The 25,883-nt window shown below is 34.3% G+C and overlaps 4 protein-coding genes across 5 annotated transcripts; all 4 read left to right on the top strand.

Moving 5' to 3' along the window:
* The first annotated feature begins 1,794 nt into the window (after window positions 1-1,794).
* LOC110681646 (protein EXORDIUM-like 2) lies at window positions 1,795-3,061 on the top strand. Of its 2 annotated transcripts, XM_021857801.1 has the most exons (2): window positions 1,795-2,583; window positions 2,627-2,758. In XM_021857801.1, exons 1-2 carry the CDS (start codon window positions 1,872-1,874, stop codon window positions 2,698-2,700), a joined length of 786 nt encoding a protein of 261 aa, XP_021713493.1. In that variant the 5' UTR covers window positions 1,795-1,871; the 3' UTR covers window positions 2,701-2,758. The 2 variants fall into 2 exon arrangements, with proteins under 2 accessions (XP_021713493.1, XP_021713488.1); XM_021857796.1 differs by having other exon boundaries at window positions 1,795-3,061.
* Window positions 3,062-8,567: 5,506 nt separating this feature from the next.
* Window positions 8,568-15,006, top strand: LOC110681654 (polyadenylate-binding protein 2-like). Its single transcript, XM_021857804.1, has 6 exons — window positions 8,568-8,825; window positions 8,956-9,058; window positions 10,132-10,202; window positions 14,042-14,233; window positions 14,349-14,485; window positions 14,723-15,006. Exons 1-6 carry the CDS (start codon window positions 8,754-8,756, stop codon window positions 14,766-14,768), a joined length of 621 nt encoding a protein of 206 aa, XP_021713496.1. The 5' UTR covers window positions 8,568-8,753; the 3' UTR covers window positions 14,769-15,006.
* Window positions 15,007-15,929: 923 nt separating this feature from the next.
* Window positions 15,930-20,248, top strand: LOC110681663 (ABC transporter G family member 11-like). Its single transcript, XM_021857806.1, has 8 exons — window positions 15,930-16,755; window positions 16,852-16,931; window positions 17,555-18,022; window positions 18,262-18,348; window positions 18,492-18,617; window positions 18,718-18,909; window positions 19,019-19,105; window positions 19,268-20,248. Exons 1-8 carry the CDS (start codon window positions 16,524-16,526, stop codon window positions 19,943-19,945), a joined length of 1,950 nt encoding a protein of 649 aa, XP_021713498.1. The 5' UTR covers window positions 15,930-16,523; the 3' UTR covers window positions 19,946-20,248.
* Window positions 20,249-20,632: 384 nt separating this feature from the next.
* Window positions 20,633-25,494, top strand: LOC110681673 (phospho-2-dehydro-3-deoxyheptonate aldolase 2, chloroplastic-like). The gene is made up of 5 exons (XM_021857814.1): window positions 20,633-21,465; window positions 22,573-22,850; window positions 23,485-23,761; window positions 23,986-24,231; window positions 24,843-25,494. Exons 1-5 carry the CDS (start codon window positions 20,989-20,991, stop codon window positions 25,110-25,112), a joined length of 1,548 nt encoding a protein of 515 aa, XP_021713506.1. The 5' UTR covers window positions 20,633-20,988; the 3' UTR covers window positions 25,113-25,494.
* The last annotated feature ends 389 nt before the right edge of the window (window positions 25,495-25,883 follow it).

Consider the following 25,883-nt stretch of genomic DNA (forward strand, 5'->3'; position numbering starts at 1 on the left):
AATGAATGTTTTGACATAAAAATATGTTGAAATTATTGCAATATTAGCAATTAAATCAATTTTTAAAAAGTAAATTTGTGTTTTGTAACAATTATTCTTTATTGAAATCCGTTGAAAACACACATAATAATCATCTATTAAATAAGTATAATATGAATAGTGTTGAAACTTTAAGTCATTGTTTCAAATTGATATCCTTCATCATTCTTATATTTAAGCATAATGTTAGTAGTTGAAATCACAAACCTTCTTTATACTCCATAGTCCGTATCTTTGGAAAGGCAAATCCGATGACCAAGAGGCAAAGACACAAGAGAGTACAGTTTTACTATAATGGTAATTGAATAGAGTCGTAGTCCTCGTAGACTCACAATAGAGGATTAGAGTATTCCATATCAATCAAAATGTTGAAAACATGCATGTTTGAATTTTTGCAAATACTCTAAATTTTTTTGCACAGAGCATTACATCTGCATATTATTATTGTTTAACTGTTATATCAATTTCATTTGTGCACACACTTATGTGATATTGAAGATCAGTTGATCACAATTGGATAAAACATCTTATTTCAAGTAAATACTATATTCTTGATTGTGATTAAAGGGTCTAAGCCTCTAACCATTATTGTTGTTACACTTGTGCATTCACTTTTACAAGGACTAGTTGCACCATTAATAGGAATAGATCATATACCAAGGAGTACTTTTTTTTTTTTAAAAAAAAACTTCAAACATTTTTTTATCAAAATACAAGTATACTTTTAGGGTTTGTTCTCATTGACTGAACTCAGCTAAACTAAACTGAACTGAAATGAATATTTTATAAGAGAAGGAAATTAAGAGTTAAACTGAACTGAACCGAGCTAAACTAAACTGAATTTCAACGTATGAGAACAGACCCTTACTTCGTACGTTTTTAACCAATTATTTCCACTATTAAGTCTATTACCAGAGCTTTGCCTAAAAATACGAGTTCTGGCTATGCTCTAAATTTGTAAATAATCATACCATCTTCACACGTCAAAACGCACTGCTCATCAACCCTCACAAGTCACCATCACTGCCTAGACTTTATATAAATCCACTTCACCTACGAACCTCACAGCCTGTTCCCCTTCAAATAATTGCTCCATATTTTATTTAACAATAATTATTTCGTTCTCAAATGACTACTCGTACTTCGTACAACACTTGAATTTTAACGCAATTTTAAGAAGAATCTTGGGTGGTGCATGAAAATCACTTAATTAACATGTAAGCAGGTTTAGTGATTTTCTTTAAATTGTTTGTTAGGGGAATAGACAATTAAAATAATCATAGTCTTATGTTCAATTAGAAAGCATGCAAAAATTCACATTGTAAATGAATAACTTATATAAGTGCTACAAATTACACAAAAGTTTAAAATTATTTACAATTATTAGATACTATTATTTTTTAACTCACATTATATGTCAAAATCGTTAAAGTAATTTAAATCGGAGGTTACAATCTTATTCTTTAAAGTTGTTTTGTTCTGCTCTATTGAAGTATGTTTCTGAATCTCAAAAGGATAGAGCTACAAGTAGTCAAAATCATTCATTAAGACATTAAAATCCAAAACTAGACTCTTATCATTAAGAACAAATGAGGGAAAAAAACACATTTGAAAAATAAATAACCTCATCTAACATTCACGAATCACTTAATCCCACGTGGACTCATTTGATGACGACATCTCTCCCTCCAACAGCTGTCAACCCGCATGGTCACATTTCAACCCCAGTATAAATACCAAACCCCCTCACTCCATCCTTCTCCAACACTCCTCTCATCCTCACTTCCTTTTCTCCAACACTTCCGTACAATATTTCCGTACTACCCTCTAAAATGACACCAATTTACACTTTTGCCACTCTCTCTCTCCTCTTTCTCTCTCTACACCTCACCACCACCCCTTCCTCCGCTGCTCTCGTCAAACAACAGCCCCTCACACTCAAATACCACAACGGCCCTCTTTTAAAGGGGAAGTTCTCCGTCAATTTAATTTGGTACGGCAAATTCACTCCAGCTCAGCGCTCCATCATTGTCGATTTTATTCAGTCGCTAACGACAGCTCGTACACCACATCCGTCGGTTGCCTCATGGTGGAGGACTACGGAGAAGTACAAGGGAGGAGGAGCCTCTACCCTCGTCGTAGGAAATCAAATCCTACACGAGAACTACCCTTTCGGAAAAAAGCTTAAGAACTCGCATATTATTGGGCTGGCTTCAAAGCCCAATAACAAGATTGATTCGATTGATGTTATTCTCACGGCCCAAGATGTGGTTGTTGAGGGGTTTTGTATGAGGTGTGGGTCCCACGGGTCATCGGGTCGGGTTAAACGGGCCTATGTTTGGGTTGGGAACTCTGCTACCCAGTGTCCGGGTCAATGTGCTTGGCCTTTCTATCAGCCCATGTACGGCCCACAGACCCCACCTTTGGTGTCCCCAAATGGGGATGTTGGTGTTGATGGGATGATTATTAATTTGGCTACGCTGTTGGCGGGCACTGTAACGAACCCGTTCTCGAACGGGTACTTTCAGGGCCCGCCAACAGTCCCGCTTGAGGCGGTAAGCGCCTGTACCGGGATATTCGGTGCAGGCGCTTACCCCGGATACCCAGGGACAGTGTCCGTGGATAAAGTTACCGGAGCGAGTTATAATGCAAATGGGGTGAATGGGAGGAAGTACTTGCTTCCGGCGATGTGGGACCCACAGAGCTCTGCTTGTTCAACTCTTATTTGATTTTACCTTAAGTGGATGGGGTGAAAAAAGAACGTGAAGTGTGTTGTGAAAAAGGTTACAAAAAAGTTAGGGTGAAAATGGTAAAAGAATATAAAACTACTTGAAAAATGAAGATGTTTGTAGATATTTTGGGTTAATTTTACAGTAAGTTTTTAAAATTTAGTGAGATAATCTTATCTACTATGGAATTTGGGGTGTAGTTTGTCGAATTGTATTAAATGTATATTTGGTTCTGGATAAAGTGAACAAGTTGAATGATGAAAAAGTTAAAGATTGTGCTTTGTTTATTTTAAGTACCTTGAAGATTTTTATTTGTATGGGACTACGGAAAAAATGATGGAGGAATAGTCTACAGTACTTTTTTTTTTTAACATAAGGTGAATCGGGGTGATCTACTAGTTCGAAGAATCACTACTATCTTTAACAGAAATGATCAATATCATCAATACATGAGTAAATGTTCGGATATTAAAATTTGGATTTTATGTTAACTCATGTAACAAATTTATGACCACAAGTCTAAAATAATAAGGTTTTAAATTGGTTATCATTTGGTTCCACTTAAAACTTTGTGACACGAACTCGATTCAAGACTATATTCACTAGTCGACATATTGTACAATATGAAATATTTGGTACTTTGGTAGTTTAGTATCATTACCACCTCATGTAATACAAGATCATATTGTCCTTGCTCAATTTGGTTGAAGAAAGTTGAGTTTTCCTAATTAATCAAGTTCAACAAATAAAATAATCCATTCATATCATATCTAAATATTGGTAGAAAAGTTCTCCTAAAACGTAGCAATTGAGTTTATGATTGTGGACATCACTCCATTCAAGAAGATGTGTTTGCTTTAATATGCTCTTTTGGGTTTGTCTACCTAGATTTTTACTCAAGAATCAACTAATAAATTGTACTCTATACTCTAACATATTGCATGTTCATCAATATCATAATCTTAATAAGATTAGCATAAGATAATCATGGATTACGTTTGTTTTTATAGTAATAATTGTTGGGCCATCACCCATCAGTACTACACTACTACTACGGAGTACAAGTTGCACTATTAACTTTTAGCTTTTTCCAAACCAACAAAAATAAAATAAAATAATAATAATAATACAAAAAGTCTCCCTCAAAATTAAGCAAACTAAAATATCAATATCCTTATATCATTCCAGAAGAAGGGTAGAATAATTATCTAAATATATTCTTCATTATAGAGCATGTTTTTTCTTCATGTACCTATGTAGTGTATAGTGTATACAATTATATAAGTTATATTGTACGGAGTACTAAATTAAGTTAATAATACCCTTGGTCTTCAATTTAAGGTCTCAATTGTTTTTTGTTTTAAAAACAAGATTTCGAAAACAAAATGAGACTTTCGTTTGAGAACGAGTGGAACACAATGACATGCGCAGTATCAAAATTGAAGGTATTGTAAAGGATAAATATTTGTAAGAGAAAGGTGACAAAACATTTTCTATTCATGTCATGAGAAAAATTATTGGGCAATCCTTAGCTTGTACACAGTACACCTGGTATTTAAGAAAAAAGAATCACAAAATTATGAGGAAATAATAAGACAAGAAAAAGGTAAAATTGCAAAACTGAGCGTTTTTGGAAAACAATTTCCCAAACAAGACGCGTGGCAAAACTATTTACCAAACTAAGCTTTCAGGGTAAAACGCCAACCAGGGTGGCGTTTTACCCTGGGCAATTTTTTTTTTTAATTTTTAGTCAAAGGTAAAACGCCATCAAGGGTGGCGTTTTACTGCTGGGCAAATTTTTTTAAAAAAAACATTTACACAAAAACGCTAACGTCGTTGGCGTTTTACTTTTAACACAAAAGCGCTAACTTCAGGATACCCATCGGAGCCGTGACATATGGGAGCAGATAGTAAGTTTTCATCTACCAAATATTTATTGTGTTTGGCATTTATTTGGTTCACTGATCAAACAATTTATTTTTTATTCTTGTACAGGGTGATCCAGCACGTTGCTTGGTTTGCAGGCACCACGTTGCCACCACGGTGGTAGATTGGGTGGTCGACCCCCGTGTGCTACAGTACATCGATTTTGTGGGTTTCGGCGGATTTCATAGGATGGCCTTCACACTGATCGATCGAGCGCTTATTACTGCGCTCGTTGAGAGATGGAGACAGGAGACTCACTCCTTCCATCTACCAGTTGGGGAGGCCACCGTCACGCTCCGAGATGTGGCGATACTTACACGGCTCCCAGTGCATGGTAGGGCAGTTACAGGACCGATTATACAGGACCCTCGTGGCCTTGTTGAGAGGGTGTTAGGGGTGAGGCCTGAGGCGACCGATGTTAGAGGCACAGGGTTAAGACACATATGGTTACGAGAGACATTTGGGGTGTTGCCTCCTGATGCCGATGATGGGGTCGTCCAAAGATACGCTCGAGCGTACCTGTTCATGTTGATAGGATCATTATTCAGTAACAAGAGTGGTAGTCACATACAGTTGATCTACCTACAGCTGTTAGAGAACAACTGGGAGGGTATACGTGACTACAGCTGGGGTAGTGCGTGTCTGGCAACCTTATATCGACATCTTTGCAGAGCATCCCAGCGTAGTAGATGGGAGATCAGTGGTCCCTTGATTGTGCTTCAGGTAGTTGCTGTTGTTGTTGCAGCTCTTGTGGTTGTTGCTGCTGTTGCTGTGTAGCTGTGTTTGTGTGCAGAGATAAAACGCCAACCATGGTGGCGCTTTAGGGGGTAAATTATTTTCAAAAAAATCACTAGGGTAAAACGCCAACGGCGTTAGCGTTTTTGTGTAAATGTGTTTTTTTTAAAAAAATTTGCCCAGCATTAAAACGCCACCCTTGATGGCGTTTTATCCTTGACTAAAAATTAAAAAAAAAAAAAAATGCCCAGGGTAAAACGCCATCCTGGTTGACGTTTTACTCTGGAAGCTTAGTTTGGTAAATAGTTTTGCCACGCGTCTTGTTTGAGAAATTGTTTCCCAAAAACGCTTAGTTTGGCAATTTTTCCCAAGAAAAACGTCCAATAATGAAGCAGGACAACATTATGACGATGGAGATTGGGGAAACTATTTGCTATTCCTTTTCTTTTCTTATTCTAGACGTGGTTTATACTTGGACCAATTCAAAACTCACATAAATGACATTTGGATAAACTTTTGTACAGTTGGCTGAATTATGAAGTAAAGTAGTGTATTAGAGTGTCCTTTGATTTAATTTTTTTTTATGTTTTTGTTGTTGAAAAATAAAGTTTATGTTCATTAATCTTGATCACATATTGTATCCAACATCTTCCAAACTTTGTTTTTGACCGGATATCACTAGGCATCAATCACAATCATTGTTATTTTAGGTAAGGGAACATTAGAGTGAAGAATCTTGAAATTATTTTGCCGTTATTTACATGTGAGTTATTACACATTATATTATATTATAGATATGGAAATTGTGGAGTAAGATAAAATGATCAATTTATAAAGCTGGAAAAATGATTTCTTTTGTTAGCAATTGATTTTGAGATCAAACCTTATTATGAGGTTCTAGAGAGCACATAGCTGTCCATACAAAACTAGTCCAAACCTAATAAAAAATCACACAAATACATTATATATATATATATATATATATATATATATATATATATATATATATATATATATATATATATATAGGGGAAGACTCTCGTGAGAAATTTTCTTATGTGAGAACACTCTTTATGTTCTAAATTTTTACTCGCATGTTCTAAATTTTAAATTTGATGTTCTAAACTTTTCCTTAGGTATTCTAAATTAAATCAAATGTTCTAATTTAGTACTCACATGTTCTAAACCATAAATTAGTTAAGTTCGATGTCATAAATTTTAAATAAGTTGGTCAAAAATTTTAACTTGTATGTTCTAAATTTTAAAACATGTGTTTTAAGATTTTTAATTATATGTTCCAGATTTTAAATTGTATGTTCTATTTTTTTACTCGTATGTTCTAAATTATTTACCCACACTTTCTATATTCTATATCAGTCTGTTCTAAATTTTTATTCACATGTTCATAATCTTAAATCATAAGTCAAAATTTTACTCATATGTTTAAAATTTCATAAAGCAAATTTTATAAATTTTTAATCAGTTCTTCTAATTCTTAAATCAGATGTTCTAAACATATTACTCACACAAATGTTCTAAATTATTACTCATATGTTCAAAATTTTAATTTGAGTCACATGTTCTAAATTTTAACTCACATGTTCTAAATTTTAATTCACATGTTCTAAATTTTAAATCAGTTCTCATATAAGTATGAATTCTCACATATGGACCTATTCTCACCGGATCCCTCCCCGAGGAGGCTCTTGTGAGAATTTTTCTTATGTGAGAATTTTTCTTATGTGAGAACACTCTTTATGTTCTAAATTTTTACTTGTATGTTCTAAATTTTAAATCTGATGTTCTAAACTTTTCCTTAGGTGTTCTAAATTAAATTAAATGTTCTAAACCATAAATTAGTTAAGTTTAATATCATAAATTTTAAATAACTTGTTCCAAAATTTTAACTTATATGTTCTAAATTTTAAAATGTGTGTTCTAAGATTTTTAATTATATGTTACAGATTTTAAAGCGTATGTTCTATATTTTTACTCGTATGTTCTAAATTTTTTACTCACACTTTCTATATTCTATATTTGTTTGTTCTAAATTTTTATTCACATGTTCATAATCTTAAATCAAATGTTCTAAATTGTACTCATATGTTTAAAATTTCATAAAGCAGATTTTATAAATTTTTAATCACTTGTTCTAATTCTTAAATCAAATGTTCTAAACATATTACTCACTTAGACGTTCTAAATTATTACTCAGACGTTCTAAATTATTACTCAATTATTACTCAGACGCATGTTCTAAATTTTTACTCGTATGTTCTAAACTTTTACTCACATGTTCTAAATTTAAAATCAGTTCTCATATAAGTATGAATTCTCACATATGAACCTATTCTCACCGGATCCCTCCCATATATATATATATATATATATATATATATATATATATATATATATATATAACAACTAATCATTTCCACTAAATCAAAAAAACAATTGTTGAAATTTCTGAAACTATAAATTGTATTGCTTTACTCTTATAATAGAAAGATACAGATGTAATACAAAATACTTTAGATTATGTATCTGAAGATGATAGTTGAAGCTTGCATTAGTTATCTTAGGAAGGTTGGACTAGATGAGTCGATGGTTTGGCGGCATGTGAGGAGATTGAGCAGTTCTCCTTGGGGATAAGGTGGTCAAGGTCAAGGAAGCCTGCCCAACATTTAAGTATGATACGAGTTTTTGTGTTTTTTTTTTGGGAGAGTGATAAATGATAAAGTGTAAATAATTTAAATTTGTTATTATAAGCCCCAAACACATTGATGTTAGATGTCAAGTTATATCTAATGATCACAACTAGTCATGAGTTATAAAAGTCGGTCAAACAAAGTTAATCTTAGGTTGTAAACTTACAACTATAATGTAATCAGTTAATCACTAGTCGTTAGTAGTGCTTATCTCACCCAAAACAACGTCTAGTTTCATTCAAAAAGACCATAAATTAAAATGTGTAAACATTGATCCTAGGTATTATCAAAAGGCTCGACTTGACTTGACTCAACCCGAACCATGCTAGCCTCTGTCATTCACCACCAATCAAAGAGTCATACTATAATAAGTTATTTGATGGGCTGAATTGGCTCTAAATGGAAGCCCATCTCAAACAAATGTTGATAGACATGATAGTAAAAAGTACTTCTACTCTGTAGTACTTAACAGATTTATCTCTCAATATAGTAAAAAAATAAAAATAAAAATAAAAATCAGAATAATTCCACATTGACACACACCAAACGGCTCCTCCGCTGCTGTCTCGAGGCAGCTGAGAGAGAGAGAGGAGAGAGAAAATCAGCGACGACGACAATGGAGCAGCCGGAAGAGCAAGACGTCGACATGACTTCTGCTGCCGATATCAACGACGCTGAACCTTCTGCGGTTTCTACTTTCTCTCTCCTCTTTTTCCTTTTTTTTTTTTTTTTTTTGAAAATTTTCTGATTTTTATTGGTTGGATGAGTTTTCTTCGAACCCTAATCATGGCGGAAAATGTGTGATAATTTGATTTCAGGATGTTGAAGATATGAAAAAGAGGTTAAAGGAAATGGAAGATGAAGCCGCTGCTCTTCGTGAGATGCAGGCCAAAGTTGAGAAGGAGATGGGTTCTGTTCAAGGTATTTCTCCTTTTTCTTTTTTTTTTAAAAATTTATTTTTGTGAAAATTACTGTATTTTTTCGAATTATTTTTGTTGATTATTTAGACGATTTGTTGCTAGAATTGATTAATTTAGGGTTCTGATTGGTGATCATGTGTGGAATTTCAATTGAACGTAAAATATTGTCGTATGGATTGTGTTTATGTTGTGATCATGGAATTTGCTATCTTATGTTGAAATTAGAGGCTTCTGTTGTATAATTTTGGTTGGATTTGTTTGTTTTGATCAAGCTTTTGATTGATATGTAGATTGAATAAACTATCATGCGAGCTTTTTCCATGTGTAGCAGAGTAATCACTGAGTCTAATGCGTGATGTATGAATTGTAGACCGTTACTTATCACCGGATATCTCATGTCTAGGAAACGTTGTTCAGTTTCGCTACATTTTCACTCTTCTTTATTCGTCATGTAATCCTGCCAATGTAATGAAGTGTAAGTAGTTGTGTGTCGTGATAGATCTTATTTCAGCTTGTTCTTTTGTGATGAGCTGGTGCTTTAGAGGTTTTGAGATTCATGGCTGCAAATCTGTTGGCAATGTGGTCATATACAAAACTTTTACATCCATTGACTCTATAAATTTGCAATTTAGGGCATGACTTTTGATCAAAAAAGGGTTTTAATGAATAAAAGATGTCGTCAAATGTAAATCTTTCAGCAGTAAATACAGGAATGAAAGGGAAGTTGTTGCTTCCCCTTTGTTTTAGGAGTTTCCATGGGCACTTGTTAAGCTTCAAGTACATACATTGTTATTGGCTGCTTCACCACCTAATTATTAAAAGAATATACATAAAGGAAATTGTGAACATAATTGGGAAGTTATTTAATAACTTAGTTTTTAAGTTTTGGAATATTTAAGCATGGAATGATTCTTATATTTTATAAATTTCTTTATTATTAAATACCTTAAGTGTAATTTCAATTTGATTTAACTTTTTCTCTTTATTGGATTGGAAGCAATCATGCTGCTAGTCTGCTACTGTTGATTTCATGACTCAATAGTTTCAGTTCTTTAAGGATTTTGTGTCTTGCAGATCCTGCTGTTGCGGCTGCTGACCAAGCAAACAGAGAGGAAGTTGATTCTCGATCAGTGTTTGTGGGCAATGTGAGTGTTTTTTTCCTATTACCAGTTTCATAGATTATCAAGACACATTTTCTGATTTTCATGATATAGCTTTTGTGATGCATACTTTCTGTACTTGCAATCATACAGTGTGTGATTGTAACTAATTAGGTTGATTATGTTATACTTGGCTTGACTGTATCGTGCTGCTATTAGCATATTCATATGTTTATATGCTGCCAATGTTTTGTGCGCTCATGATATCCTCACTGACCATACAAACCCCTCCTGAAAATTTGAGGTGTTATCCATAGATCAGGGATGTCACATAACTCACATTCACTATTTGAGGCCTGAGGGTGGATAGGCAACTAGGCAGTACATCCCAACTATGAATGACATCTGCAGAAATCTGTTTTAACTACTTGACTAGCTAGTTTATAATACCTTATGAGCTGGAAGAGGAATCCAGCATCGTGATAATTTCTAGTCATCTATAACCAAGCTGGCTAAGCTGATAGTTGCTAGTCCTCTATTGCCAACCTAGCTGGCAAAGCTCCCAATAGAGGTTTTCCATGGAGTGCAGAACCACATGATTCCTTTATAATAGAAGGGTTGGAGATGATAGCCAAGAACAAAGCATTTGATTGTCAAACTCTTACACATGTTTAGCTATATTTATATGATTATACTCTGTATATGATTAAAGATGTGTTTTTCTTATTTTTGTTTAAATTTCACTTCTATGATGATTATTATCAGGATCCATTTTTATGGTATCAAAAAGGTTGCTGTTACTCACATGGATCCGTATTCTGTAGTAGTCCTTGTAGATTTTAGTTATTTTGCGAAGTCTTGCTTGTGCTTGAAAAAGCCTAGCATAAGTGCTCAATAACTTCTATGTTTTCTTTATTGTTGGATCATCTTGTACTACTATGTAAATAATTTTAATATTTTATCCATTACAGCAGTGAAAAAAGTAAAATCAATACTATCCTTCTTGACACATCTGTTGTTTGCTCCTGAAGTTTTGTTAAATGGATTTATTTTTTTCCAAAATTTGATTTGAAAGCTCACATTGTCAAGTTATGAATAGCACTCTGGCATTATTAGACATATATTTAAGTGATAGAACCTTAGAAGTTGTAGTGGAAATAAAGTGTCAGGAAAAATGGACTATATGTGTACAATCAATCAATCATGGTTGATGCTCTGGCTAAAAGATAGGAAGCGTTTCTGATGCAATTACTATTCTTTGTCTATTTTCTGCTGCTAGTCCTTTTTGTCCTGTAACATGCAACTTTCAATCTATAAACATTTCACTCTAATCTCTTGCCCATCAGAATTCTATTGTCAGTTTAATAGTTTACTGATGATATTTGAATTAAAGGTTGCTTTTATGTGTACCCTAAAGAAGCTTCTTTGTTTATGTATTTGAACAATGCAAAAATTTAGAACATAAGCTTCCTTTTAACTTTTTTTTTTTTTTTTTTTTTTGTTTTGTTTTTGTTTTGGTTCCTTTTCAAATGAAAGAGAGGTAGTTTGAATTCATGGCACAGTAACACCAAAATGCTACCTTGTTAGATTGTATAGTGTATTATTGTCAGTATGGATGTGTGATCCAGTGTGACCAACTAATTGCTTCTTTATATAAAACAATAATGCAAATCTTTTGAGTTATAGACTTAGACAATTGCAAAAGGTTTGTAGCAAGAAACCTTGAACCCAATTCTTTTAATGACTGCAGAATGTGATGGTGTAAAGGTGTAGTTTCAGACTTTCAGCAGTTGTACATTCTTGGGCCTTTTGAGTGTAATATTTGAGGTTTAATAGGATTGGATGCGATGTGTTTTTTTTTTTTTTTTTTTTTTTGAACTATATGTTGAATAGTGATAGATGTGGAAATAATATGCTTATAATTTCTTTTTAACAACGGTTACTGAAAGTCTGAAACAGAAAAATAGGATACAAAAATATGGCACTTTTTTTGTTTTTACTTGTGAGACCTTTGGAATGGAGTAGAAATTTGAACATTTCAGATGTTTAGGCACATTAAAGTTAATGGCTGGTGTTAATGAGCAATGATGGAACATTTATGCTTATGAGAGTTTTAAAGTTTTCATTTGACGCTGAAAGCATTATTGGGGTAAATTCCTTTGAGCGCTTAAACACTTAAACCTGAACCTGAAGGCTAGGGGGTAATTGACTGCGGAGCAAAGCTCAGTTGCTCATGTGAAACAGAATATTCCCTTAGATTTTCCTCCATGTATTTATATTTGTAAAAAATATCTGAGGTGAAACATTTCAAATGGCTGCAATTTCTGAAATTCCAACTCTTTATTTTGTCTTTACATACCTGGGCTAGACACCCAACACCTTTCAAGATCTTGAATTTTACCCAAAATTCCAAATTTCATTCAGACGTCAGACCTTCAAATTCTATTATCTTGAACCACAAATTGATTGAGAGAGTTGTAATAGAGAGAGGAGAAGGGAAATTATGGGAATTTGCTTATATATGCTTACAAATGGGTAGATAACTTAATTTTAACAAGAATTAACAAAACAAATCTATGGGAAATGTGTGTGTACGCATTGTACACATCCAAAAAGTCTTTCTCAAATGAGAATACGTATGTTTTCTGAATTTCTTGGCTTTTCACTTGAGTCCATATATTACAAAAAATGTTTCCTTGTTTGATATTATATCTTTCATGTGTCTGACATTTGGATATAATCTGTATGCGGCTCTTATACCCATATCTCAGTAATATAGGCTGCAATAGTCATGCCAATGTGTCGTAAATGGAAACAACTTTCTTTTGAAACACAGCGAGACAACATTTCTTGCTTCCCAAATCAAGTAAGTAAATTCTTGCCGCCGTCTATCTGTTGGTAAACCTTTCTTCAGTGAAGTGGATGAGATCTGTACTCAACTTTACATCTCTATGTAGTTGCAGCTGGACTCATACTTCCATCCAGTCTCTTCACCCCTTCCAAAAGCTAGACAGAAATTGCCTATCACCTAAGAGTGTATATCCCTACATTCAGTATCTCACAGGCCTCAACACCCCCTTCCACCCTGACATTTGCTTCAAACTTTCCTATCCGGAGTGTTCCATAAAAAACCTCATACTTCCTTTTTATACTTGTTCCTTTTGTTCCTCAACTGCATCAATCTCTCTCTTTTTTTTCCCCAACACTTTCTCTAACTTTTCATCTTGACCCTCTTTAAAATTCAACAACTGTTTTTAAAACGCTGTGTCAATATCTCAATAATTTTGGACTATGGAGCAGAGGGAGCAACTGGATATTTCATTTCATAGAGTCCACCAGAATCATTGTGAAGTTTAAAGTCTTTGAATACAATTTCGTGGTATGGAGTCATTACAACTTACCAACTAGGGTTTGATTGCTGTAAGCACCAGCCTAGCTCCTGTGGCAGTTGATCCTTGAACATTGGAGCTCAGGTCATTAACTTATCGTTTCAAAACTGAAGCATGTGAAATCAAAGCCCTCAGGTTAATCTAGCTAACAAAGCTGCACGGGATGGATCTACTACTTTTTTTTTCTTCTTCTGATAACCTATCTGACAGAGTGACAGCTGACTCCCACCTTGCTTTCTTCCCATTCTATGATTGATTGCTTAGATGAAAGGCTGAGCGGGAGTTTCTGCATTGTGAAGCCCATCCTGTTCAAACTTTTTGTGAGTTTAATGCTTTTGTTCTAGTGTCATTTAGCTTTCTTATTGAATTTTAAAGAAGCACTTCATTTGTATTTGAATTTCTTATTAGCAATACTAGGCAAAGGGACTTTCATAATTCTTCAGGAAAATCTTATTTTGGTCAAATTATTGTAGCCTGATTAAAGACACATTGCAGGTTGATTATGCTTGCACACCTGAAGAGGTGCAGCAGCACTTTCAGTCATGTGGAACTGTAAACAGGGTGACCATTCGGACTAACAAATTCGGACAACCAAAGGGATATGCTTATGTGGAATTTGTAGAGCCAGAGGCTGTTCAAGAAGCAATTCGGTTGAGTGAATCTGTTCTGCATGGTCGCCAGTTGAAGGTCAGAAATCCCTAGTTGGAATTACTATTGCCATACCATTGTCTGAATTGATCTTCCTTTAGCTTCCTTTATTTAATATTTTTCATTTTCTGATTTGTCTTTGATATGACTGAAGGTGACGGCAAAGAGAACCAATGTTCCAGGAATGAAGCAGTTTCGCCCTAGGCGCGTCGCCAGTCCTTATATGGGAGGCTATGGCTTTAGGGGTGCATATCCACCACCTCCATTTTTCTACTCACCTTATGGATATGGGTAAGTTCTTATGACCTTATTTTTTTTTTTTTTTGTCTTTCTTTTTTGGGTTCAAAAGCTCTTGTATAATTTCTCCTTTAAATAATTAGATAACAAAATGTTTTTATTTTATTTATTCTGTTCACATTTCACTTTGCATCCCCTACCCCCCTCCCCTTTTCAATACAGAGTAATTTTTAGCTTTCGAGATTTAATGTTTGTGTCAGTTTTCAAACAATCTCTGTTTCCTTTATGCAGAAAAGCCCCGAGGTTCAGAATGCCAATGCGTTACGGCCCTTATTAGTAAAAATATGCTTGAGTTTGTTTAGAACATAAGCTGTTGACTGTTGAGATGGTAATTGGGAGGATATATATCGTGATGTTCTCTTGTCATCAATCATCCTTAGAGTTGGTGACTCTTTTGGGGACTCTCTGAGGAACTTTTTGATTGCAGCAACAATGAATTTTATGATCAACAATGTAATTATGTGTTTGAGTTTTTTGAGGATGATATAATTTGCGTAGGTCTTTCTTGCCGTGTATTCGTTCTGTCCATTTTTGGGTCTACTAGGACAAGCAGCTAGAATCGCGTTTGAAAGAGAGAAAAAAAGTGGGAAGGGGAGGGGATCCCTGCCTGGTCTACAGAGCCCCAAAGGCCGAAAACATATCAATCACGCTATCAGGGTCTATCACTACCGTTCTATGAATGTGGATTTGCTTTCATGTTTAGGATATGCCTGTTTGCACAGTACTGGTGCAAGTTCAAAAGAAATAGTAAAAACTAGAACATCAAATTGGTTACAATATCCAATCATGGTTTGAGGTTGCATTTTTTAAAATTATTTTTAGGAAGATAAAGTCGGAGTTTAAGATAGTTCAATACATACAACTTGTGATTTCTTAAGTCATCAGTCATTAACTTAAATGAATAATACTCGCTGTTGCGGTCGCCGTCTTTAGCATTAATAACAAGTAAATCATTGCCATTGATAATGCCGATTTTCCATGGAAGTTGAAATTTCAAAGTGTAATGTGAGAAATATCTACTGATGAGAAAACTTAATTTTCAAACTTTTTTTCAATTTCTAAGTGTAGAGTCTTATTGATCGACCCAAAATATATTAAGAAGCCATCATAAATTGTGACCATTTCTGATTTGTCAACGTTACTGTTGTCTTTTAGGTGAGATATCAAGTACTAGATGTCTACAAAGTGTTCATTGTTATTTCCAAGACTCCTATATTGTCCTCTACGTATTTAGAGGAAATAGCCAAATGGGTGAATAAACTCATACGCTACACTAGCTTGCTTAATTCACGGCATCAAATTACAATAATAGAATAATGTTAATGATTTTTTCATAATCGTCTTCAACAAATGATACTACTACGTAGTATGTGTAATTTTATAAGCTAATTTTAATGTCGACATACTTCGATAAATTGCTCTTGATTTATTATATTGTCTAAATCTATTTAAGGTTCCATGTTAAATCATTATACATCAGAACTTCATTAGCTTTTCAGTAAATTAACATTTCAATTACCGACCGGCTAATCAAAGTAGTTAAAGAGATACAAATTTCTTTTCCATTTGAAAAAAAAATCTACTCTTTCAATCCAATTAATGGAGAAAATCCTCTAAGATTTGAATTTTATTGGTTTACATTAAATAATTTGGTCTTTTGTGGCTGGCATGTTGAGTAACGAAAGAAAAATCTCTTACCAAAAAAAAGGAAAAAAAGAAAATAGCATCAGAGTCAGATAATACAAACAATCTACATGCCGAACTTCCGAAGGCAGACAACTAAATTGAAGGCCGAAAGCACATCAAAAGATATGTAACAAACTTCTAACAAACTCACAATATTTGTACAAACCATGCAATAATTTGCGCACTAATCTCGTGCAAAAGTTACAAAACAACTTCTTGTACAACTTCAACCTCTCATTGTCACATTTAGCATCATAGCATTGATCCTCTTAGCCAATTCTCGTTGATTACATAAGTAGCTAGCGTTTGTGGTGGTTAAGACTTCGTTCTTTCTTCTCTAGCCACGATGAATACTAAAACCGGAGATGCAATGGAGCCACCACCACCACCTTCAAAGTTGTGTAGAGATGACGGTGTGTACTTAACATGGGAGGATTTGTGTGTGACGGTTTCTAATAGAGAAGGCAGTACTAAAAATATACTTGAAGATGTTTCGGGTTATGCTTGCCCTGGTCAGGTTTTGGCTATCATGGGTCCTTCAGGGTGTGGCAAGTCCACTCTCCTTGATGCCTTAGCAGGTTTGTTGTTGTTTGATTTCTTCTTCTTTCTTTAGAGAGTTTACACCATGCATATTTATTCATCAATGTAATTGGTGATTTGGTTTTTAATTGTAGGAAGATTGGATATGAACACCAAACAAAGTGGAAAACTTTTTGTCAATGGTTACAAACAAGCTCTTACTTATGGCACATTGGTATGTTTTAAGTAATTAAGTTTTAAGTTTAATATATGATTATATTGCTGTATTTTACGTAATGATGTAGTAGGTGCGGCTATGCCACAGTCATTTGTACCTCCTTAATTTAATACGAAGTATAATTGTGGTTCGTTTTCTTTTCCTGGGGCTTAGCCCCTCATTTGCATCCAAAATAAATAAATAAGTGATAGTTTTATATATTGCTGTATAGAAAATGCTAAACGTTGTCCTAAGTAGGGGTGTAATCAATTAATATACGAAGTAATAGTTTTCATTTAATAATTGAAGACATAAATTTGATAGGAGAATAATAAGTAGCGAAGATTCAGTTTTGTTGATGACAATCTTTGCAAGTAAAGGTTTCATATATGGGTAGAGTAAAATTTACATCATTTAGTGTACATTTTCGTGAATTCAATTTTTAATTTGTTGGTCCGCCTCCACCCTATCTTTTGTTGCGATTGCCGCCAATATTTCTAAGTATTATATATGGGTAATAAGAAGTTAAAAGTAGAAACATTTAACAAAAATGAATGTAAATTGATCATTGTTACTCCGTAAATTATTAGAAATGATCAAATTATTGTTGGACTAATAGTTGACATGCTACATCTAAACAGGCTTATGTAACACAAGATGATGCATTGGTAACAACCTTAACATTACAAGAGACTGTGTACTACTCAAGCGAGCTCCAATTACCGGCATCCATGTCAAAATCCGAGAAGAGAAAGAGGGCAGATGATTGCATAAAGGAGATGGGATTACAAGAAGCAATAAACACAAGGATAGGAGGGTGGGGGATCAAAGGCTTAAGTGGCGGCGAAAGGAGAAGACTTAGTATATGCATTGAGATATTAACACACCCTAAGCTTCTTTTCCTAGACGAGCCAACGAGTGGGCTTGATAGTGCAGCTTCATTCTATGTTATGAGTAGAATTGTAGGCAATGAAAGAAGAAATGGGAGGACTATTATAGCATCAATTCACCAACCTAGTAGTCAAGTTTTTAGGTTGTTTGATAATCTTTGTCTTTTGTCTGCTGGTAGAACAGTTTATTTTGGCCCTGCTGGAGACCAAGCAAATGAGGTGAGTTTTATCATTTACGCCGTCATTAGGATAACTGGATAAGTTTGCATCGACTATTTGCACAAAGATTAAAAGACGTGTGACAAAACTTATGTATGAAATGAATTACTACCTCTGTTCATTATTATTATTATGTGCAACTTTAAGGTATTATTTGTAAGATATAAAATATTCAAAAGTTGCACATAATAATTACCGGAGGTAGTACTTTGTATAACTAATTGAAATTTTTGATGTAGTTTTTTGCAACCAATGGTTACCCATGCCCTTTACTTCAAAACCCGGCGGATCACTTCCTTGAATTGATAAACAAAGATTTTGATGAGGTAGAACACTCAATTTAAATTAATTTTGTTTTTTTTGGGTACTATGCTATGAACTAACTTTGTTGTTTTTGTACATAATGTTGGATTTTTTTTTTGTTTTTTTTTGTTTGTTAAAGATTAAATACGAATACTTTTATTATTAGGATATTGAACAAGGGTTAGTCGAAAGAAGATCAACAGAGGAAAATGTCAATATCTTGTTGGAATCATACAAGTCATCTGAAAATTACAAACTAGTTAGAGGAATTATTTCAACAGTATGTGAACAGGTGCATGAATCACAATGTACTCAATATTTTCTTGTTGAATTTTTAGTTTTTATTTTCATTATTTTGCATTTGAGTAAACTAATATTCAAATTAATTGCAGAAAGGTGAAAAATTGGAGAGGAAAAAGCATGCTAGTTTATTTACTCAATGTGAAGTTCTTACAAGAAGGTCATTTGTAAACATGTATCGTGATTTAGGCTATTATTGGTTGCGGTTTTTGGTCTACCTCATTTTGGCTTTTGGATTAGGCACCATCTTCTTTGATCTTGGGTATAATTACAACTCAATTCAGGTTAGAATTTTGCTCCTAAGTCCTAATAATTGTGTTACATCTTTAAAAATTTGTAGTATGCTTCAATTAAGGTAAACATGTTATTTGTATACATGTTTGAATATTTCAGGCTAAAGGTTGGTTGCTTATGTTCGTGTCTTCGTTTTTAACTTTCATGACCATAGGAGGATTTCCCTCCTTTGTCGAAGATATGAAGGTATAAATCACTTGAAAACTATGAAGATACTCTCTCATTTCATTTCTGTATAAGTGTTTTTAAAGATGTAAAGAGTTGTTAGTTATTGCATTGATATTTAAAACTGATAAGTAATAATATATTATTCTAATTTTGGTCATGTTGTTAAACACACACGTACAGGTGTTTAAACGTGAAAGATTGAATGGGCATTACGGGGCAACATCTTTTGTTGTGGCAAACACTCTATCATCAATGCCATACTTGCTTCTAGTGTCTCTCATCCCCGGAGCAATCACATACTACTTACCGGGACTTAAGAGAGATTACCATAATTTTATATACTTTGCTATGATTCTCTTCTCTTGCATGATGTTGGTTGAGAGCTTAATGATGATTGTTGCAAGTATTGTACCAACATTTCTCATGGGCATAATCACTGGGGCAGGAGTTCAAGGTTTAATGATATTAGGCGCTGGATTTTTTCGATTACCAAGTGATTTACCTAAACCATTTTGGAGATACCCTCTTTACTACATATCCTTCACTAAGTATGCATATCAAGGGTTGTTTAAGAATGAGTTTGAAGGGTTAGAAATCCCTAATAAACAAGAAACAAGTTCGGGTTTATTAAGTTCGAGTTTGAGTTCAAGTCCTACGATATCTGGTACAATAATCCTCAAGGATATGTGGCAAGTGGAAACAAGCTATTCAAAGTGGGTTAATCTTGCTATATTGCTAGGAATGGTGGTTTTGTATCGTTTGTTGTTCTTAATCATCATTAAGGGTTCGGAGAAGCTTAAGCCTGCTATCAAAGCCTTTGTAATGAGACCACCAAAGCAAGTGATTAGTTCAAGTTGAATCTTTCTATTAGGGGTTCATTCAACATGCATTGGTATAATGGTATGTACTCAATTGTTTAAACAGGCTAGTTGTGGTAGCGCTTAACATTACCCTTTGAAGAAGGTGTCTTGTATCAAAATTTGGAATTTGTTTTCTAAAGTATGTTTTTAACAAATTTTACAAAAGTATGTTATTACTGTGAATGAAGAGGAAACATAGTCAATCATATATAATAGTCAATGATTAGATGGTTACTTCTTCATTCCAATGTATTGAGAATTTCAAGATTTTGTTCAATAATAAGTTGATATTGGGCCATGACCTTATGTAGTACAATTCAATCAAATTACGGATTATATTAGGCCCATTAAGAGTGGAGAAGATAAATAATCTCCTCGATTCAAATTATCATTGTGGAAATGAATCATAATTTCAAAGCCTATTAGGTACAATTCTCATCTTAATGCTTATTTGTCTCACTTATCTAAATAATTTAGATAGGAATTTTTGTAAGGGAAATAATTTAGATAACATTGAATAGGATAGGGCTATTAAGTTCATATAGAATATGTTTAGAATTAAAAAAAAAATACTCTAATCTATACTATAGATAAAATAATAGAAATATCTTACCTAAACATGACTCCTTAAGGATATCAAGTAGTATATAGAAATTAAAGAAAAAACTAAACAATTACTTCTTACTCAATTAGGAAAGAAAATCTAGGATTATAAAAACAATAATTCTAACTTTATTTGACGGCGAATTTGAATATTTGACCAATTTTCCTACCATACAATAATCCCACCTACCCCTAGCATCTACATAGCATAAACTAAAAAAATCCAAGTACAAACAAAATAGTAACACAAAAATGAAATAAAATAAAATTAAAAATTAAAAAAATAAAAAAATAAAAATAAAAAGTTGGGGTACATAAAACACAAACTTCAGAACTCCTATCTAATTCAACCCTCACCATCTTCTTCCTTCTCCTCTCAAACAAAATCTCCCAACCTTAAAAAACAGAGGAAAAACAGGGGAATCCAAACCCAGAAACATGGCTCTGACAACAAGTTCATCATCTCTGACAACAAAATCTCTCCTTTACAGTTCCCCTCAATTCAATTCTCCAAAACCCCATCAACCCACTTTCTCTCTCCTCAAAATCAAAGCTTCATCTTCCTCAAAATCTCCTTCAACAACCACCACAACCCGAACCCCAGACCCAAAATGGTCATTAGAAAGTTGGAAATCAAAGAAAGCCCTTCAACAACCCGAATACCCGAACCCGAATGAGCTTGATTCGGTTCTCAAAACCCTTGAATCGTTTCCCCCAATTGTGTTCGCGGGTGAAGCTCGAAGTCTCGAGGAAAGGATTGGACAAGCTGCAATGGGAAACGCGTTTTTGTTACAAGGTGGAGATTGTGCTGAGAGTTTTAAGGAGTTTAGTGCTAATAATATTAGGGATACTTTTAGGGTTCTTCTTCAGATGAGTGTTGTTCTTATGTTTGGTGGTCAAATGCCTGTTGTTAAGGTATCAATTCTACCCTCTTATTATTATTATTATTGGTTTTCTTTTGTTTTACTCGATTCTCCGAAAAATGATTGGATGTATTAAGAGTAAATAATTGATTATTGTTGTTTGAGTGGTTTATTACTTTATTTTGGAGTTTAATTGGAGGTAGGGTAGTGATTTTGATTGGGTTGGTGGATTAATGTGTGATGCAAATTTTGGCTATTAATGATTATGGTAGTTGGATACTTTAATTTGAGTGATAAATTTTTGGAATTTGTTGGTTGAATTTGAAAATTTGGTCATAAGTTTGGTCTAGTGAAGGATTATATCAATACTTAAATCCAAAGATGCATGCTTTGAATGTCTAATGCAATATGATCACTGTTGCTATTAACATGATTAAAGGCACGACTTAAATTCCCAAAGCTATTGTGATAATTTGGCTTCCTATATGAAGTTTGCTTATTTTTTTGTTGTGTTTAGAATATTGAGTATGTCTTTTTATTGCATTATCTGAGTTTTCAATATTGATTACAGATGATAAGAACTATTGAAGGACCTTATGATCATGTTGCAGTGTATAGTATAACACACAAGAGATGTTAGTTTTTCACGACTTAGTCCGACTCACCAAGCATTGATGCAGTTTATACTTTATAAGAACAAACTTAAAAGCATCACGTTAGGTTGTTGTCGATGACAGATGACATTCCTCATATTTTTTGCATGGGGACATGGAGTAGGATACTTAGGCAACTTAGCTGGCCTATATTAGGAAATTTTTTTGCCTTTAGCCTTTAGGCTTGGCAAATTTTATATTATTAAGTAGTGTAGTTATTCAAGTTCATGCACCTTTTGTCTATCGGATTAAAAACTTTTGCTTCTATGTTGGAGTTAATATAGTTCTTGTGAATGTTTCATGGTTTAAGTGTTCTTGTTATGCCTTATTGAGTCTAATAATGAGTACTTTTATATTTTCGCATGGGAGTTGATGAGTCTGGGTTACTAGCATTAGGAGTTTTATCATATCGCAGCCTTGGCTGTGCAAGGTGATTGCAATTGGCATCAGGAATTATATATGAATCAATGATATTGAAGGTTTGATGATGATGATGTTTTGTTTAGGTGGGAAGAATGGCTGGTCAATTTGCCAAGCCAAGATCAGATGGGTTTGAGGAGAAGGATGGAGTGAAATTGCCTAGCTACAGGGGTGACAACATCAATGGTGATGTCTTTGAGGAAAAGGCTAGAATTCCAGATCCTCATAGGATGATAAGGGCGTACACGCAATCAGTGGCAACTTTGAACCTTCTTAGGGCCTTTGCTACTGGAGGGTATGCTGCCATGCAACGGGTCACACATTGGAATCTCGATTTCACAGACCACAGTGAGCAAGGGGACAGGTATACTCCCCCCCCCCCCCCCCCCCCCCCCCCCCCCCCCCCGCCCGCTCTCTTCTTCCAAATATCAGCATAGCCACATGTTTTTACTTTGAGAGCAATTTTGTTAGCTATATATTTTGAATCTCTCCTGCATTTCCAGTATTTCATGCTTTGTTGTCTTCATAAGAAGGAGCTTTTGGTTTATCTGCTCATCAGCTCATGTCACATGTTCTCTTAGTTGTTGGAAAATGGTATTTTGAAACTTCAGAAATCCTCACTTTTAAATATTGAATGAATCACCTTTTACATGTATTTGCTCGCTTTGACTGTGTTCATGAAGGTTTTGTCAACTTGGCTATTCATCTTATTGATGTTATTTAGAAAATCTGGTCTGACAAAGATTGATAACGGAAACAAGTATTGTGTCTTACTTTAAGTTTTTAAACCTTAATTATTATTGTTTAACTGAGTCACTGTTGTTCCATATCTACTAATTTGGGATTTCACTCATGACTCGCTTATCAAATGGAATTTCCATGTATATATGCATTGACCTGTCTTTGGGACGAGAGTATGTATGCCAATGTACTTAATTTGAAATGATGTGCTAGTATCACAATTATTTGTTTTACTGACATTTGCTGATTTTCAATAGGTACCGTGAACTTGCACATCGAGTTGATGAAGCTCTTGGCTTCATGGCCGCGGCTGGACTTCCCCTTGATCACCCAATCATGACAACAACAGAGTTCTGGACATCGCACGAGTGCTTGCTCTTGCCATATGAGCAAGCTCTTACTAGAGAAGATTCAACTTCTGGCTTGTTCTATGATTGTTCTGCTCATATGGTTTGGGTAGGGGAGCGTACGCGACAACTTGACTGTGCTCATGTTGAGTTTTTGAGAGGAGTTGCTAATCCTCTTGGCATTAAGGTATTTGGAGCTATACGTTAAATTCTTTTTAATTCGTCCTTTAGCCATGGCATCCTATCAAACAAGGTTCTTGTGCACATTTGACATAAAGTTAACATATCTTGTTTTGTTTGTTCCTTAAATTTTGCTCTTATTGATGTGATTACACAAATCTCTATGTTTCTATGAACAATATATTTGATTTTTTTACATGCTGATGATGCTAATTATTGCTCATGGTTCAGGTGAGTGACAAGATGGATCCTAATGAGCTAGTTAAGCTCATTGACATTTTGAACCCCCAAAACAAGCCTGGGAGGATTACAGTGATTACCAGGATGGGAGCTGAGAACATGAGGGTAAAGCTTCCAAAACTTATTAGGGCAGTTCGCCGTGCTGGTCAAATTGTTACTTGGGTCAGTGATCCGATGCACGGAAACACCATCAAGGCTCCTTCTGGACTCAAAACCCGATCCTTTGATTCCATTAGGGTATGTACTGTTTTATTTTTGCAATTCAAATAAGTGCAAACTCTTTTGTAGCACTAGTCTTATATGCTCTCCGTGAAGCTTGACCCTATTTGTAGTTACCTAGATACATAGTTATGGACAGAAGCACAGGACAAGTACCATTACAAGTATTTATCATGCTACTATAAATCATATAATCTGTACATCCCTTTTGGGAATTTTGAATTGTAAGATGAACTTTGTACTAGCATACTAGATCCCTAAGAAAGCTATGCCGTGAGCTGTGGAAAAGCATGATAGTTGCTTGATATATCTAACTTTGAAGGTAATGAACCATAGAATAAACAATCACATGATTGTGCCACCTGAATTGTTCTTTCATGCTAATGCCAAAGACTACTTTCGACTTCTTATCAGATGTTAGGTGTCAGCACACATGATTCGAATGAAACTTATCTTAAGTTTTCTAGGATTTGTATTTGTTTATGTTATGGTTTATGCAACCATGGCAACAAAGTTTTGAGCTAAGTGTTGCTGTACTGCCTATACATTGTGATTTATGGCTATACTTGATTCTAAACTTCTAGTTGTATTGAAACTGATGAAGTGATATATGTGCTTTTTGTGACAAGGCCGAGGTTGGAGCATTTTTTGATGTTCACGATCAAGAAGGAAGCTATGCTGGAGGAGTCCATCTTGAGATGACAGGTCAAAATGTAACGGAGTGTGTAGGAGGTGGACGTACCATCACATACGATGATCTGGGCTCTCGTTACCACACACACTGTGATCCTAGACTCAATGCTTCCCAATCTCTAGAACTGGCATTCAATATTGCAGAGCGTCTTCGTAGACGAAGACTGGGAGCACAACGCAGTCTTAGCTTCAATAAATCCCTCTAGGAGAATGAGTTTGTCTCCTAATTTTCTTGTTGGCACTACTTACAAATTGAGATGCTTCAATTTGGAAGGTATATTATATATGTCTTATTTTGAACCGTTATCTTAGTCTCGAAGAAGAGATCCTATTTTGACTTGCTACTTATTTGCAAGGTAACTGAATATCTGATATCCTTGTTCTTGGATTATCGATGTATGATTTCGGAAACTAAAGAGTATGAGACTTGTATCATGTATGCTGGTAATTGTCAGCCATAAATTACAAGACTTAGTTCACTGCATAAGTAATTACCACTTCTAATTGATGTGGGATTATTGATGTTACTGATTGGCTCATTGCTAAGTACATCTTGAAATGGAACAGTTAGCTAAAACGTTTATCACATCTTTCGGTCCATTATTAAGTTTCTGATTATGCAACATAAATTTTGAACATTTGATCTTGTTCTTGGGTCATTGTTATATACAGTTTTAATAAGTTAAATTTCAAAATTTGTGCTGAATCTTATTGTATTAAATTGATATTATCAATTTATTACCTTCTTAAGCTTTGTACTATATCAAAGGGATACCACATTGCCAACATTACATTATCACTCCAACTTTTCTCCATATAAATAATTATCCTCAACTTTAATAACCCTATAATGAAGTGGATATTTTGAAGTTATTTATGGGTACTTCCGAAAGGAAGAAGCCCAATACATTATTTAAGGGGTCTTTAAAAAGACTCCCACCAATGAAATTAAAACCTTATAAATTTCTAAAAATCTT

The sequence above is a fragment of the Chenopodium quinoa genome, unplaced genomic scaffold, assembly GCF_001683475.1.
Source record: "Chenopodium quinoa cultivar QQ74 unplaced genomic scaffold, ASM168347v1, whole genome shotgun sequence".
NCBI lineage: Eukaryota > Viridiplantae > Streptophyta > Magnoliopsida > Caryophyllales > Amaranthaceae > Chenopodium > Chenopodium quinoa.